The sequence below is a fragment of the Ochotona curzoniae genome, unplaced genomic scaffold (assembly GCF_017591425.1).
Source record: "Ochotona curzoniae isolate NIBS_2020 unplaced genomic scaffold, NIBS_Ocur_1.0 scaffold_1852, whole genome shotgun sequence".
NCBI classification, from domain to species: domain Eukaryota; kingdom Metazoa; phylum Chordata; class Mammalia; order Lagomorpha; family Ochotonidae; genus Ochotona; species Ochotona curzoniae.
This window is the reverse complement of record NW_024467087.1, coordinates 19,370,928-19,389,038: the sequence shown is the minus strand read 5'-3', so window position 1 is coordinate 19,389,038 and position 18,111 is coordinate 19,370,928. Positions and strand designations below refer to the sequence as shown.

Sequence of the window (18,111 nt, the reverse complement as noted above, 5' to 3'; positions counted from 1 at the left end):
ACTTTAAAAATAAACTTTCTTTCTCCACCCCCCAGGAGATCCCTTTATTCAAGTAAACTTATTATAATTCAGATTTTCTTGATTCCCTACAGAGTTTCACAAAATTCTGAAGTGTGTCTCTGCAGGGAATTTACTTATAATGGCCTTCATGGGAAAGATCTAATTTTGTTCTCTTTCACTGTGCACATGGGAGAGTGGCAGAGGTGAATAAAAGAAAGGTAAGTAACTCCTGAAGAACTTGAGCTTCAATATCATACATATCATTCAGGGTGATAAGGAGGACAATCTTTAGACATGAAAGGGTGGGCAGAAGAAAGAGGGAGAGACAATGAGACATTAGGCAAGAGTTTAAGGGGAAATGAAGGTGCTTTTCTGTTCTAAAACTATCGTTTCTGTTCTTCTTTCTCCACAGTTTGTTGCAACTTTTCATGCCTGGATGTTTTTATGCCTGGATGTTATCGTACATTTTTTTTGAAAACAACAGAAAATGCTGAATCCACTTGTGCAAAGTTGAATTAACATGTAGATTTTGAAGAAGCAGTTTTATATTTCCCCTGCTCTCTGGCTGTGGTTGGTTTATTCGAAGCTTGCAAAAAAATTCTAAGGACAATAGAAAATAGCTTTTTTGGTATGTAGAGAACAGAAGACAACCACAAAAAGAAGAGTTTTGCTGCTTGGAGCAGGTACTGTAATGCTGATGGATGAAGAGAAGAGACAGGTGTCTTTTCTGCATTAAGGAGAATGATTGCTGAATGTAGAAAAGTGAAATTGGCATCTCACAGTTTGATTATTTTATAGCATTCTTGTGGCACAGTGGCCTTTCTACTTTTTACTTGTTGAGCATTATATAAAACTGATCATTCAGCCTGTTGAAAGTGTTATTGCAAAAATTAGAGGGAAAAAAAAAAAAGAAAGAAAGGAAGGAAGGAAGGAGGCCGGGAGGGGAATATTGTGTCCTTTGAGCTGTATGTATATATGAATGCCCTATTTATATTCGCAAAAATAATAAAACAATGATCCACAAAAGTATGGATTCAATTTACTAAAATTCAATTGGCCAGGAAGACTTACGAGTTACATGAATCTTGTAAAGGGAGTGTTAGAACCTTCTTGTGATTACTAAAAAATAATAGCTGGTAGAAGATTAGAGAGATTGTTAAGCAGAGTTCTATCTTCAAGAGGAATCAGATAATGTGTCCCACAAATGTCATGGAGCTTAATCTAAAAAAGATAACCAGAAGCATTATGAAACCGTTATTTCTTAGTTCTTGGACTAAGAACTGCTGTTTATTGATACTATAACTATAGACAAATGTAAATAGTTTTTATTTATTTGGAAAGATTTATCAACCTGATACGGTTTCTTGCTATGCCTTAGTAGATAATTTGGGGGGAAATTAGGTAAAAAAAATTTGACTTTGCAACATTGCTTTTGATTATGATCCTCATGCAGAACTATATTTTACATCATTAACTAGTCGGAACAAAATCTGAATGAAATGATAATTACATTTATAGTACATCACACAAATTTTTGTTGCGTTTCATTTTTTTAAAAAGAGGCAGTCATAGTTCATTACATTGATTTTTTGATTTACTATGAATCATACTTTACAGGTAACAGTTCAAATAGATGGGTTCATAATTGAACAGGTAACTAGGCTAACGATGTCACAGTTTCATCTTGCCTACCTATCCATTGCTTTTATCATGGATAAACACACAGAAGGCATTTACAAAATCCACAGGTGACACAAATCTGGGAGGAATAGTGAAGCAACTGTGTTATTGCAAAAGAAGACAAAGAAATGGACTAAATTAAGTGATGTGGATTGAATGTAGACAGATATAAACCGTTGTAGTATGATGCAAATAAACAATTTTGAAAATACAAGATAAGATGGGGCTAAGAAATAGCAATTTTTAGTCCTAGGCAATATCATATGTCAAAAATATGATGTACAGTAAATAATGTCCAAAATAAACTTTGGCTGTTGGCTTCTTAACCTGTATTTTGTGCTTCAGCATTTTGTAAAAGTATATTAGGGGTTCCATATGCGCTACTACTGAGTGGTCTGAGTCAGAATTGGGGAGGTCCTGGGACATCACTTCTTGTTTGAATCCAGTTTGTATGTATTTTACAAACGGAAGCTTATTTTGTTTGAAATGAACATTTAATGGCTAATGCCCTTGAAAGGTGAAAGGATCAGAAATAGAAAATACAGATGGGTTTGATACCCACCCCCCTGTAGTAGTCAGAGAATATCTGGATATATCCTTTGAAATAGATATTAAATAAATGGAAACACATCCAGAGCAGAGTGAGTAGAATAGTGAAGGAACTCAAATTCATGCTAGGGGAGGTAATGTTGAATGAGTTTTGGATGTGGTAGCGGAGGAGACAGTTTGAAAATTACTTAGGCATGCTTATTTTTGTATTTATTTTAAAATTTCCTTTGAAATGAAGAGTGTGCATGAGAGAGAGAGTGAGAGAGAGAGAGAGAGGGAGAGGAAGGGAAGGGAGTAGTGAAAGAAACAGAGAGAGAATATTTCCCACCTGTTTATTTACTCCTTAAATGCCCACAACAGTCAAAGTTGAGCCAAGCTGAAGCCTGGAACCAGGAACTGAATCCTAGTTCCCCACATGGTCAGCAGGGATCCAAGTACTTTGAGTCATCAACTGCTGCCTCTCAAGGTGTTCAATAGCAGGGAGCTGAAATCTGGAGCTGAGCTGGGATTCAAACCCAGACATTCTGAATATCCCATGTGAGCATCCTAAATTACATGTGAGCATCTTAATTACACGGCAAAGTGCTCACTCAAAGGAGAGAGCTGGATATACTGATTGGGGGAAAATAATGTGGACTCTGGCATTAGATTGACCACATTCAAATTTCAACTCTGCTACTCATTGCTGGTGTGAACTTGAACAAGTTGCTCAGCTTGTCTGAATCTTGTATCCCATATTTATTAAAAAAAAAAAAACAATGCGAGCAAGGCTGGCATTACAATTAAGCTGCCAGTGATGATGGCATCACAAATGTGTGTTGGTTCATTTCCTGGCTGCTTTACTTCTGATTCTGCTCTCTATTAATGTACATGTAAAAGCTCAAGTGCTTGGTCGCTGTACCTAAAGGGAGACCTAAAAAACCTCTTGGCTTCAGACCTGCCAAGCCATGGCCTTTGTGGCCATTTGGAGAATGAACCATCAGATGAAGATATCTCAATCTCTCTCTCTCTCCATCTTTCTATCTGTATGTAAATCTTAAATAAATGGATAAAAAATAAACCTTTCAAAATTGAATACTTGAAAATATTTGAGGATTAAATAACATACAGAGGTACTTCAAAATGTTCATGGCAGGAGCTGGTGCCATGGTCAACAGGCTAATCCTGCATCTTCAAGTGCTGACATCCCATATGGGCACTGGCTTGTGTCTCGGCTTTCCAGCTGCTCCATTTCCAATGCAGCCCCCTGTTTGATGGCCTGGGAAAGCAGCAGAGAATGTCCCAAATCCTTGGGCTTCTGCACCCACATGAGAGACACAGAAGAAGCTCCTGGCTCTTGGATTTGCATCGGCTCAGTTCCAGCCATTGTGGCCATCTGTGGAGTGTACCAGTGGAAGATTCTCTCTCTCCCTGTCTTTCCTTCTCTCTCTGTAAGTTTATCTTTCCAAAAAGAATACATAATTCTCTTTTTAAAAGTTCATGGGAAATAAGATGAGTTTATTTTGGTACAATTTTTGAAATTCACACAAAGTTCTGCATAATTAAAGTGTCCATTTTCTGTGAGTTTTTTTTATAGTAGTCTTACATATTTAGTATCTAGTCTAGTACTGCATTCATTAGTATATTAATATCATATAACTTGATTAAATTTATTACTCAGGGCCTGAAGAGTTGCAGTAAGGGTAGATGGCTAAAGCTAAAAGAAACTATAAAGTCAAAGGGATCCCAGAAGAGCTTTCTATCTGGCAAAGGCATCCAAAGATAGAATGACCTTCCTCGGGGAGGCAGTAAGTTCCCTATTTACAAGAAGCTTTTGAGATTTTGGTTATTATGCAAGGTGAGAATATTCTGAAGGGGAGGCCAGCATCACTTGACTGGGGAGAGGCATCCAACTCTTGGTGCATTAACTAAACAAACAAACAAACAAACAAACAAACCCTAAATGCTTCGGGCTAAAGTTTCCCTCACTAGAGAAGCAGAGTCTTTTCTTCATCACTGTGGTGCTGTCTCCTCCTCCACCTCATTAGGCCTATGCACAGGTGCTGAGAACCACCGTGGAGTATTTATATAGCTCATTCAGCAAGCATGGATGGAGTGCTGCATGTGTGGTGGAAAATAATACCTCAAAGTGTGTGCCTGATTGACATTAGGTCAATTTGATTATCTATGCATGCAGTAGGCCCAGGCTGCTTGTGCATCTGCTGTTAGACTGACTTTTATTTTCTTTTAATAATAATGGGCTCCATGGATTAGATCCAGTTCTGAAACTCCTTATTCTACCAAGCAGCTTGGTCTAACTTCCAGTTCCATTCTAGTCAGGCACCAGCTGGAAGCACAGAGCACGAAGATTCAAAAGGCGTAAAGGAAATAAAGAGCCCAATCTCTCCACAATCAACTCGTCTCCTGAAGCGAAAGGCCTGGTTGTTTATAGCAGTGCTTACAAAGAGAAGCTATGCTTTTGAGTTTAAAACAAGAGTGCAGTTTCACATATCAGTAAATCAAAAAAGAGAAAAAAAGATCCTGACTTTGAATAAGTGGCTGATTTTTATTGTTAAGGGAAATTTCATTTCCTAAGATAATTAGATTTTATTAAACTCTTCAACACATACATGCTGTGAATAAATGGCATATTTTCATCTAAGTAGAATTTGTCACACAATAATATTTGGTCCTTCTCTCGAGTTCACTGAACATGCAGAAGCTGGAAAAGTATATATATACCTTTAAGGTGAGAAATCTCATACTTGAATCTTGCCTACTTTATTTAATAACTCTATGACCATAGTACAATATGTAGAATTAAAAGTACAAATTTATCTGAGTGAAAACTTTTTGAGACTCATGAATTTTTATAATATGCTTTTTTGACATGATGAAAAAAATCGCATCAATATAACTCCATACTTTTAATTGCATGTTTCCATGGCCTTTTGGAACTATCATCATATCTAATCTTTCTGGCTATCCATTTTCTTCTCTGTAGAAGTGGGCGTGATAATAACTACCTCACAAGGATGGTTGGGTTGTGGAGATCAAATGCAGCAGTGTGAATAAGATGCTTAGCATTGTTTCTGGAACACAGTAATCACTCAATAAGTGGTTAGCAGTTATTCTTAGAATTAACATAGGACATGAGGAACTGCTGAAGGTTAGGATAGGCTATGGAGAACTGATTTTTGCTGGGGCTCAGGTTTGCCTCAGAAAGCCCAGAAAACCAAGTCCAGTAAGAGACAGGGAACAAATCTGTGGTATCACTTCCTAGCTTCTATAGGTATTAAGCTAGCAGGAGTGGGCCTTCCCTCATTAGAGATCTTTTGATGTTGAAATGCTGAGAAAGCAACAAGGAAAACTGAGGAATGTGGTTATATGTCTGTAGAGAAGCCGACACCGAGCTGGAAGGATCTTTTAGATAATGATTGGTACATTTTTCAGGCTCCAGGGAGGAGTATAAGTGAGCAGTCACAGGTGATAGGGACCCAACATTGGTTTCAAAAGTATCAAAACGTGGGAACCCTACAAAACAGTTTTAGACAGTAAGCCCTTCTTAAGGTCCGCCTCAAATCGTCTCATTGCAGTGCAGGCCTCGGTTTTCTCTCCTGTCTGTTTTGTCAGCAGAAACTGTGTACTCTCACTGAGACATTTGTTTCCATCCTCCACCATCAATACATTTGGATTTACTGCAGTATGAAACCAAGCACTGTGTCAGCTCAGCTGGGTCACTGTAAGTACTACTATAAACAACTGGGGTTTTGCTCTCTGACGGTGCTGGGAACCAGCTCCCTACTCAGCTCTCTTCCCTCTAGCTGAAGACAGCCCGTACTCTTAAGTACAGCCATGGGAAACATCCGTTGCAAATCTGCCACAGTTTGTCTAAACACACAGGAAGCTCTCGCCATAATGGCTGAGCATCTAGTAAGTTGTGCCACACACAGGCTTCCTTCTGGTAAGCACTCCACCCATGCACCAGGCAGATCTCGTTCCCTGATCTGTGCCACACTTGTGTGCTGCTTTGCCCACACCTGGGAACTGGTTGACTTTACTGCCTAGGCGCCTCTTCCCAAAGATCTCAAAGTATTCTTTGTTCACTTTGTTCACTTGCCCACTTCCTGTGCTACCACTAAAATCTGACACCCATGAACTAGCACCCTGTCTATGGTACTCTTATCAGAGTCACTACTGCTGTAAATCAAACTGGCTTCTTAAGGAAACACCCAATTTTCCCATGACTTCTATAGAGCATTTGTTATTGCACGTTCCCTTCCAGTTTTCCTTCCTTGTCAGGTCTCTTTCTTTCAGTCTGTTTTTGTGTATTGGTCAGCCTTTTCTCACTGATGGTCTTCAAAGTTCAGCCTAACACTATCTCTTTTTATGCTATATGCCATTCTCAGGAGATCTCATCCATCCCCTTATTTGCCATTTCTGTAGAGAAACCAATAGTCATAAATCTAATCTACATTTCAGCCCTTGAACTTTATTTATTTCATTTTGTTTTAATATTTTGACAATTTTTACATAGCTAATTAAGCCCTTGAACAATTGCCTCCCAGGCATCCTTTAGTGCCACATTGGCCCCTCAAAATCAACATGTCTCTGACTGAACCCTCATTCAAATCTGCTTTTTTTCTCTTGTATTCTCTCAGTGAACAGTATTATCATTCATATACTCCCTTAATTCTGAAATTAAGTCAGTCAACAATTCCCCAATTTAAAAAAAAGATTTATTTACATTTTTATTGGAAAGTCAGATATACAGAGAGGAGGAGAGACAGAGAGAAAGATTCACTCCCCAGGTGAGCGCAATGGCCGGTGCTATGCCAATCAGAATCCAGGAGCCAGGAACTTCTTCCAGGTCTCCCACATGGGTACAGGGTTCCAAGGCTTTGGGCCATCCTTGACTGCTTTCCCAGGCCACATGGAGAGAGATGAATTGGAAGTGGGGGTGCCAAGATTAGAACTGGTGCCCATATGGGATCCCGGTGCATTCAAGGTGAGGACTTTACCTGCTAGGCCACGCTGCCGGGCCCAATTCCCTAATTTTAGTTCGACTATTTCACTCATCTTTTTGGCTTTCTCCATCCGTATCATATTTGAAATTCAGCCATTACCATGACCTTATAGCTAGTCTCCACAATTGTATCCCAAAGACACATCAAAACATCCAAAAACCATTGGAAAGTGAGTTTCATACCCATTTACTTAAAAGATGATAAGCATTCATACATCAGCATATGCTGTCCCTGGCTTATTTGTATTCTAATTCTATTGCCTCAGAAGTGGTCTCTGCTTCTAGCACTATTTTGCTCCACTTGATTTTCTACACCATAACTACAATGATCTTTTAAAAATGCATTTTCATGCTTAATATTATTCCAAAAAAAATCTATTTCCTTCCTTAATGCTCTTATTGGCTACCCACTGCCTACCATATAAAACAAACTATCAGGCTTATAGAGTCTTTTACCTTTTCATTCTCTCTAGCTTCACCTGATTCTTTACTCTTTTCACCACTGTGTCCTTTTGGTACAGATATACATGTGAGCTGTGTTTACCTAGCACTTACTGTGCATGTTAAGAAAATATATGCTATTTATTTGAGATTATTTGGACATGCAGTTTTCCAGGAGAGAATACATTACATATTAAGTGTGGTGATGGGAATGAGACAACAGTGAGGACTACAGCCACTCAGAAAAGTTTCCATGGAAGAGATGAGATGTGAGCAGTGCAGAGTGGTCTTTGCAGCAGCTGTAATAATTTAGACCAGGAAATGGGACCACCAGAAGCAGGGCTTTAATAAAAAGTCATAGGTGAAAATTTGGACACAATGGTAGAGATCACTTCTAGGATAATGTGGGCAGATCAAGTGTCGTAAATTTTTTAGTGTGCCTAAGATACAGAGCAGGGAATGGGGGACAGCAGCAGAGTTAGCTGCCAAATAATTTGTACCTGAAGTTAACTTTCCTCCCCAGTAAATCCTTCTGGTTTCTAGCACCCTCCTTTTGCCCTGCTCAGTTCTTCCCCTTCACCTCCCATTAACATCAAGCCTCCCTGTGGTTCAAAAGCTCAAAAAGGCAAAGAGGGTGCTTCAAGGGAGACTGAAGCTTGGAGTTAATGCCAGAGTGTAGATGTGATTCCATCACCTGCTTCCCAGGGCTCCCTTTCAGTGGGCTGTACTGCACCTCACGGACTGAAAGGGACCAGGTGGCCTTCATGCTGCCAATTCTGGTGGAAGATGGTTGTGAAAAAGAACCCTTCGGATGATGATGAGGCTCATAGTTTGTGCCTTTTTCAGACAAAGGATTCTCTTTTTGCTTCATTTTTCCCATGCATAAACAGATAAGTTGTTTAGAGTTGCTTGGCTACAATGCTAACTGTGCTATTTTAAGTTAAAAATATCTTGCTGGTGAATCTTCCACGTGCATCTCTTTTTTTCCCCCTCCCCTGTATCAATACATTCACATTCATCCTTATTGCCATAAGTAATGCTTCCTTTCCTTGTCTTCTGCAGAAGATTAAATCATGGAAAGTTAGCCCTGTTTTTAGGATTGAGAGTGCAATCTACTCAAAGCTCTCTTAACAATGGTTTGTTCAGTTTGTCAGATTTCCAGTTTTCCTGACTCTCTTTTATCTTTGAGCTTAACTTTATATGACCATTTTCTGAGTTTCTGGGGTAAGGCAGGGAAACAGTGAAAAAAGTGAACTTCAAATAGGCACATTTCTGGTGCTTTACGGAAAAGTGTGCTCATGGTGGGTAGAGGTAGCCAGAGATGACACAGTTAAGGAATAAAGCAAGATTTCATTTCATTTTGCTTGTTATCCTAGGTCTCAGGTGGGCTGAAAAATGAAGCTACAGGAATATTTTAACTGTGGATGGTACCATTGGTTGCCTAACCAATAACAATCCTTCATTTCTTGTTAATAGAACTTTGATTTTTGATTTGCAGTAGCAACATGCTCAGTGAAAGTGACCCAGTTTCAGAGCATCTGAATCCATTAGGAATCTCGTTTCCCCTTTACTAGTAACAGGCATGTGACTCCATTCTAGTTAACATGACACAAGAGTCTGCTGGCATCTTTGCCTATGTTTGGACATCTCATTATATGAGATAATTAAACCTTAATGTTTAAATTGTTTTTAGACAAGTGTTTTATTACTTGCAGCTCAAACCCATCCTTTCTTATCACTAACCAACCCTAAAACTACTAATGTCTACTCTAATTCCTTTGAAAAGATCATTTAATAATCTACTCTATCAGATTTGAGAGTTATGGAATGGTACAGCTGGAAAGCCCCTTTGAGAACTGTCTGCTCTGTTTCCGTCATTTTACATATCAACCCCTTATCTCTCCAGACTAATAGAGGTCTTAGTTGGGAGTATGTGGTGTGCTCTGTAATCTCTCTACCTGCCTAGTACTGACTGCATAGAATGGTGGTAACAATCAGGAGTTTGGAACCAGATGACATCTACACAGAATTTTCCTTTTAAGTCTGACTGTCCAAAAGCTTTTCGAAGTAAGTATAAAACACATGGATTTCAGAGGGGGTGTTACTTTTAAGAAAATGTTCAAACACATTAGAAATGACCACATATTAGATAAATGGCTATGACTACAGATGAATAACTAGTCATGTAGTTATTAAAACTATTTCTAAAGATCTCTAGTAGTGCCTGCTTTTTCCAAATCTGTGTAAATTTTTCATTTAAAAATAAAAAATTATATGTGTTAGAAAATGTTCAATGGATGAGTTTGTCATTATCCTCCAAATGATTTTGAGAGACTTGTTTATCCCAATATTCCAATTCACAACACACCCATCCTTACCTTACTCTTTTTTTTTTTTTCCTAAGGAGGAAAAAAGTAGCTTGCATAAAGAGAAGCTTCTTGCTATTTGGTATTACAACAGATACACCAGGCTTCCTTTCTACCTAATTTCTGTTGGAGAAAATTGTTATGCATTTCCATGATGCCAAGAGGCGATAATACTTGGAAACCAGTGGTGCCTACCTGAGTGATGTCCATTCCTGAGTCACAGCTCAGTGGCTGGGTGGAAGTCAAACCGTTTGAGCCGATTACAGTTGTGATCACCGCATTTTCATCAATTCTCCGAATCATAGTCCCATCCACAAAGTAAATGAGTCCATGCTTATCAACTGTGATGCCTGTTGGGAAACAGCCAATGAGCATCAGTATTCTAAGGGGGCCACATTTGCACTGAGATTGGGATTCTGAAAGAAGTCATAGAAATGGAAAGGCATTTTAAAGACATGTGGATTCAATGCTACTCAGTATAAGAAAGACAGACATGAGAGAGGTTTGTTGGGTCATGCATTCATTTCTTTGTGTGCCAGAAAGAAGGACGAATAGAAGGCCAGAAGTAATGATTTGGTTTGGCATAATTTTACATTTCCACACCCTTGATACTTTATTTCCACCCCCTGCAAACAGAAAAGTAAAATCCAACTGCAAAAAGGAGAAGGTAGTGTAAGTTACATTTCTTTTAGAGTATAGATGCATAGGCCACTGCTTCTATTCATAGCTGAATTAAGAAACAAGTGACTTGGAAAGCATTAGAATTTTTTTCATCAATTCACACTCAGTTAACAGGGATTGTGTAATAATTCTGATAGACTGCACTAAGCTTTTTTCCCCTCTCTGTATTATCTACTAAGAGGGAGGTTGAAGAGCAAAATTACGGCATTACACAGAAAATGGCCAAGCTTCTAGAGAGATAAAAGCCAGTAAATTTTCCACAGTTTTCATAGACTGTGTTAATTGCAGCCTGGTTTCTTGGAAAATATACTTGTACTACAATAACAGTAAGAGGGCTTGGGTTCCAGTAATGAATGCACCACTTAACACATGGTATATGACTTTAAGTCATTTATTTCCAAATTTCAGTCTCCTATGATGTAAATAAGGGAAAGCCCATTCTGTCTCATTCAATGTGACAACTGTTCTGGTTTGTTGAGGACTGAGGCAGAGGTCAGCTGAAAACTGAGGCAGAGCTTGAAAAATGGAAGCAAGTTAGGTTACCTGATGCCTAAGTTGTTGTATCTTATTAGATAACACATTTATATGGGGCTGGAGTTGTACCACAACTGCTTAGGTTGCTTCTCAGAGTGGCACACAGCCTAAAGTTTGAGTATTGTTTACTTCTGTAATTTCCTTCTCTGTATTATGTGATTATGGTTAGCCATTGGAAACTGAAATTGCGGAAAGTAAAAACACTGATCTGGGGGAGGGGACTATGGTACTTACAAACTAGTCAACAGTATCGTCTTCCTATCTGCCTTTTATTCTGATCTAGTGAAACTCACTGAAAATGTTGTTAAAGTAAAAACTTCTGTGCTTTCACCACCATGTACATACACCACACACACACACTAACTTTTCTGGTAAAGGATGAACTCATCCAAAACAATTTATAAATCCAACATAATAAACTGTTGTAGGTGAGCTGCTTTGATGGTCAAGGATTTAATATTAAGATTTGGATGTATCACTTGCTTTGATTAATCCTGGTCTACTTCATGAAGCACTAATCTTTAACATCTGTAAGAATTGCAGACTCATTTCAACATCCCTCAAAACCTCCAACGTCATCTATGCTTTGCTTAGTTCTCAAGGAAACAAACATGCCTACCCTAGGAAATTCTATGCCAACAAATGCCTTTAGCATTTTTAGAGGAATAAAGGCTTTCAATGAGATTTAGAAAAGGACTTTTAGGATTGGGACAGGTCAGATGAACATGGCATATGAACATTTATTTCCATTTTGGCTGAGGATGGATCCAGGGGAACTTGTACTTTTTTGTGTCTGTGTTCTAGAAAAATCAATTTCTTGAATGCCTAGAATCTGGTCTGGTAAGTGGCAGACCAATGAATCAGGGCCATCTCATATGACCTCTATATTAAATAATGCTGATTATGAAATTGAAACTTTGGCCATCACCAGAGGAAAGACTGAAAGTTCAAGACTCAAGTCTGGATAGAGACCGGCTAAGAATACATGTGTTGGAAGTGTACAAAATCATGAATCATTGGCAAACTATATAGTCAATGCCACTATGTCAGGTCTTCTGAGGGTAAAGGACAAGGAATCTGGGGACACTGAAGCTAAGAGTAGGAAGAATAGTCTAAAAGTTTAATAAATCAAGAAAGGTAAAGATAAAATGAGCTATTGCTCTTATTAGGGTTGTGGTAAACTTAGACTCTGATTCTCTGAAAATACCTTCTGGCCTTAAAAGGTACAGAAAAATAAGTGTATTCATAATTAGCATGTTTGCAGACATCTTTACATGTCCATTTTAACATCAGAGAAAGAGAATTTGGTGCCTTGAATACTATACTCTCACACTCAGCAGACTGTGAAGTTTGGGCTGATCCAGAAAGGAAATCCTGGACTTCACATGGTTTTCCCATCTTTGGTTTCACAAAGTTCTAAACACTGCATTTCTCTTTCATTGTTCCTGTAAGCAGAATTCCATAGATGAGTGCCCTTTGAAATAATTCTGGCCTTATTAAATGCTCACTACTGTATTTGTCCTCAGGGCTTATTCTGCCGACAGTTTGTAAAATTGTCTCCTTTCATGTATTTGTGCAGTGACTTCTTTTATTCTAGTCCAAATTCCAAAATCACTTCTTTTTCCTTGAGATTCTTTAATGAACTTTGATTGGGCTATGGGTTATGTTTGAGGTTGAAAAGAAATAGTCAAAAGGGGTATAAAGGAATTGTGTGACAGCTGCTGTATAAATGTACTTACTCATATTTTATGTATATATTCATGTATCTTTTCCTCTCCTGATGAACTGTGCACCCAACCAACCTACAAACAAAACCTGCAGATACCTTTATAGGTGCTTCAATGGTGAATTTTAAGGGGTATTTAATTTTCACTGAGAGTTAAAGCTGGGAACCGAAGACAGGTCAAAGTGAATTCTTTTTGTTCACTCCTTGGGGAGGATTCCCAGCCCATCGGGAGGATTGTTACAACCCCGAGTTAGTGATGGTGCAGTATGATCTCCTACGGCTTGTTAGACTGAGCAGGAGCAAGTAACATATATCCAGTCCATCTGAAGTCTTATTCATCAGAGATGGGAAAGTGAGAAACTTCTGATCACAGAAAGCCATCTTGGGCTAGCAAGATCTGCAGATTCAATTTAATCTCATACCTTGATATTGCTATATTCAGACCTCCCAAACCTATAACCCAGTAGTGGGGGGCATAATTTATTCTAATGGTTATGCCCACCGATGTGCTTACTGACAGTGTTTTTGTAAGTGCTTAAGACACAACTGAAAAGCATTGTTCTTGGCTAAGAAAAAGGCTAAAAATAAATTAAGGAAACTATTCCAGATTTAAAAATTTTAACCTGTATCCATTTTGAAAACAAGTTCAAATATATAAATCTCTGGAATCATCCTGAGGTTAGACAATATTGCTGGGTGGACAGAGGGCAGGGGGCGGCAGGAGGAGGTGGAAGTCCCGACCACCCAGACCTCCTGCACCAAGGGAATCATTGGGTTCAGATGCCCAGACAGCATGCTTAGCTTGGAGCGTGTTTTTGCATTTGAGAGAAAATAAATAAATCCTTGTAGATTAGTGCCCGTAATGAAAGCACCGACAGACCATAACCTGGAAGTGTGAATGGTGCCGTCTCCATTCATCAGCATTAAGCCCTAAGAAGCTCTTTCTATGGAGGGATCCGCTCATAAAGTTCATCTTGAGAAAAATTATTCACAACATTTTATGCAAAATAGGGGACATTATATAATATCTGAATAACAGGTTTTTTTTTTTTTTCCCTCTGTGAAGCACGACCTTGCGGGAAATGGTTACAAATTACAGGCAAAATGATTTATCTTCTTCTCTTGTACTATTATCCTTTAATAAATAAATACTATAATTCCAAAGAAGAGAAATACCTAAAGCTGGGGCATCTTGGACAGTTACTAATACATTTATCACCCATTGGGGAAGAGGATGCTGCCAACTGATACAAAGGAAGACGGGCGCTCCGATGTGATCTGTGGGAATCCTGATGCGGCTCTAACTGACATGGTAATCGTAGCTGAAGTCCCAAATTAAATAACAGCAAAGATCAGAGACTTTGGCTGTGCAAGATACCAATTATGAAATGTTGGCAGGAGGTTTCCCTGTACTTAATTTAAAAAAAAACAATTACAGTGGGCCCAGTACAGCAGCCTAGTGGCTAGAGTCCTGGCCTTGCACATGGCAGGATCCCAAATGGGCACTGGTTCTAAAGCCAGTGGCCCCACTTCCCATCCAGCTCCCTGCCTGTGGCCTGGGAAAGCAGTGGAGGACGGCCCAAAGCCTTGGGACCCTGCACCCGCGTGGGAGACCCAGAGGAGGCTCCTGGCTTCAGATTGGCATAACTCCAGCTGTTGTGGCTGGCTGTAGAATGAATCAACAGACACGAGATCTTCCTGTCTTTCCTCCGCTCTGTATATCTGACTTTCCAATAAAAATAAAAAAAATTTTTTAAAAATTACAGCTATTGAAGCCACCAAGAATTTTATTATGAAAAGTGATGCTTCGTTCAGTATATAAGCTTTGGAAAGCAGTCGTAAAATTCTTTTCATCTTACAGACCTGGCAACCAGAAAACTGAAATATCATATTTCTTTTCTGTCATAATCCACTTTTTAATTTTATGGTAAAAATGAACTTCCAGGGAATGTCCTCAGCTCAGTATGGCATCAGCTCAATTTTCAACACCGAGAGTACTGGATTGTGTAAGTGACATTATTCAGTTGATCCTAAAGTATTTGTTAAGTCAAAGAGAGATAAAAATATTTTGCTTTGTTTATGTGTGTTCCAACTGTCTGAAAATTGTTATAAAATGTGTGGACATATGGAAACTCTTTACTAGGCAGCAGAGTGTATTCTCCAACTGATATGATTACTGCTCACTTAATTACCTGCACAAAAAGCCTATGAAGTGCTCCTGCTTGGTAGCCACTCACGGAACTTGTAGAACTTGGAGGGCTTACAGTACTGCACGTCACTAGGGGTTGGGAGGAGCAGAAATTAATGACCCGCTGATATGACTGCACTCTGTGGTTCACAATGACCTCAGGATGTGTCCAGTGGAGGACACTAAGAAAGTGACTCTAACATTACCTAATGCATATGGTGTTATTTAAGCAGATATTCTACTTATTTTAAAAAGTTACAGTATCTTCTAAACAGGAAAGGTTGATTTCGAAAGCACTTCAAGTCAGAAACAGCAAGCATTCAAACTGACTGGAGCATCTTCTTTCTCTGATGATTCAGAAGGCTCTTTAAAAGGGCTACAGGCTCATCATAAGGGACAACAGATCTGCGAGTTAGCCAAGAATTCCGAGACACACAGACAAGCCTGCTTTCTAGCATTTGTCTTCTCTTCAGTTCCTTCTGATCCTCTCTGACCTTTAGATCTCAGCTTTGCCTGCAAGGTCAAGTAAACGAACAGCTGTCCTATTTCTATCAATTACTACTTTTCTAGAAACTTACTAGGGAATCTGCTTCTTCTGTTCTTTATTGATGTATCCAAGATTTATTTGATACCTATTATATGTCGGGCAGTGGTGACAGGGACTGTGAGGACAGGAGAATGTAAAATAGACACAGTGCTGCCCTTGAGGAGCTCAGGAACCGGGAGGAGATAGACAAACATCTAGGCAATTACAATGCCAAGAGATGAACACTACGTTGGGGCAAGTTCAGCATCCAGTGGAGTAGCCTAAGGATAAGCTGTGGACATGAAATCACAAGCAATTTCTCAGAGTTTAGTGCTATTGCAAACTGAAATCTGAGGGATCACATTGAATTTCTGAAGAGCCTAGTATGATATTCAGGTAGGAAGCACAGAAAACTCATGACAAATATTGAGAATCATTTCCATTCACTGACAACACTATCAGATGCCTGGTTCTGTTCTGAATTCTTTACATTCTTCTCATTTAATCCTCACAGCAGCCTTGTGACATATATTTTTGTCATTTGTTTTATCTTTCAACTGATGTTCATCAATTTTTTTAGATGAGGAAACAGAATTACAGAGGTCAAGTGATTAAGTTGCAGTTACATACCTAGAAAATACTGGGTTTTGCTCATGTTTGAGTTCAATGACATTTTCTTTGTTCTTAACTGTCATACCAAGTAGTTTAAATGAGTATATCAATTGCTTTACTGCAGGAGTGACTAACAAGACTGGTTTAACAAGGTTCAGAAACTTTATAAAATTATTCGTAAAATGTTTTGTATTTGGGTCTTATGGGAAGAGGATCCACTGCTTTTGTTAGGTTACCAAATAGACTCATGGTCCCTCTCCCACATTGTTAACATTCTTGCATTCAGGTAGCTATTCCAGAGTTCTGCAGAATTATTTATTGATTCCATCCCTACATAGCTGAACACTTGAGCAAAAATTCTTAGTTTCCATTTTATAGGTAGCATGATTATTATCATTTGCGTTACCTCCTAAAAAGGAGGCTGCAGAGAGGCTGGCCCAATGGTTCAACTAGCTAATTCTCCACTTTTAATCGCAGGCAGACCATATGGGTGCTGGTTTGTGCACCAGTTGCTCTAGTTCCCATCCAGCTCTCTGTGGCCTGGGAAAGCAGCAGAGGATGGCCCAAGTTTTGGGGAACCTGCACTAGAGCAGCAGATCTGGAAGAAGCTCCTGGCCTTGAATCAACTCAGTTCCAGCCAGTGCAGCCACTTGGGGAGTGAAACAGCAGAGAAAATATCTTTCTTTCTGTCTCCCCTTCTCTCTGTAAATCTGATCTGTCTTTACAATAAATAATATCTTAACATATGAGGCTGCAAATTTATGGTTAGAAAAATCATATGCCATATATGTTTGATTTTTGGGTTGGCAGTTTATGAAGAAGGATATATTGTCAGTGAAGGGGCAAGCAAAGCTGATTCTTGAACCTAGAATAAACCTAAACAACACATTTAGCACTGCTTTCTTTTACAGTGTCTTCATAACTTTTGTTACTAATAATATTCTACACAATAATAAAAAAAACAGTAGTTAGGTGAATTAATCTTAGGTTTGATATATTTTGGGTGTTCACAATTAAAAGTTGTGTCTTGACATGGTATGTGTTGTTGAAACCAAATTTAACTGAATATAGTTGTGACTGTCATCACTGGAAAATGAAATCTCGGATTGACCAATACTCCAACTATTTTATTACAGTTTTTGTTCCTATGAAGATCAATACTTGGATTTTGTGACAAGTTCATCAAATGTCATCAAATCAAACCGGAAAAGTATGTGTCCAAGCTGAATTCAACTTTACTTTTTGCATTGGTCTCCTTTCTCTTACTCATCTTTGTGTTCAGGTCACCTTACTTATTATTCCTTTCTGAGAACAGAATTATATTTCCCAATCCCCTGTGCAGTTAAGTGTGAACAAAAGTAATGCACGCTACTTCTATACTTGGCACCTGACAAAACCTCCATTGAGCTCCTTTGCGGATCCCCCTCATTCCCTGCAGGCTGACTAGAGACAAGGCAGCTAGTGAAGGACTTCAGTGCAGGTGTTCTGTAGGTGGAAGGAGACTGTTTTACTGAATCATTGTTTGAAGTAGAGACATATTCTTCCTGTCCCAGAGGCAATCATTCCTGGGCCTAATGTAAGAAGGAGTTAATTACCATTTTGTTAAGCCATTGGTATTACATATGTATACATGTTGACTATAATTGTTAGTTTGGCTTAAAATTATACTCATCTTTTAATATTTTTATAAAATGTCCTTTCCTAAAGCTTTCCCCGAAAGCTCCAGTTTACCATGATCTTTCCCTTTAACTCATGGAAGCTGTGATTAATTTTCTTAAAAAAAAAAAAAAAAGAAAGAAAAAT

The 18,111-nt window shown here is 38.8% G+C and overlaps 1 protein-coding gene across 3 annotated transcripts in view; it reads right to left on the bottom strand.

The window, feature by feature from the left end:
- The window catches only part of TENM1 (teneurin transmembrane protein 1), a 531,802-nt gene that overhangs the window by 58,721 nt on the left and 454,970 nt on the right, over positions 1–18,111 (bottom strand). For all 3 annotated transcript variants that reach the window (XM_040999695.1, XM_040999696.1, XM_040999697.1), the window contains one exon: positions 10,237–10,391. In XM_040999695.1, coding sequence (XP_040855629.1) covers positions 10,237–10,391 — 155 coding nt within the window. The remainder of the gene's footprint in view (positions 1–10,236; positions 10,392–18,111) is intronic.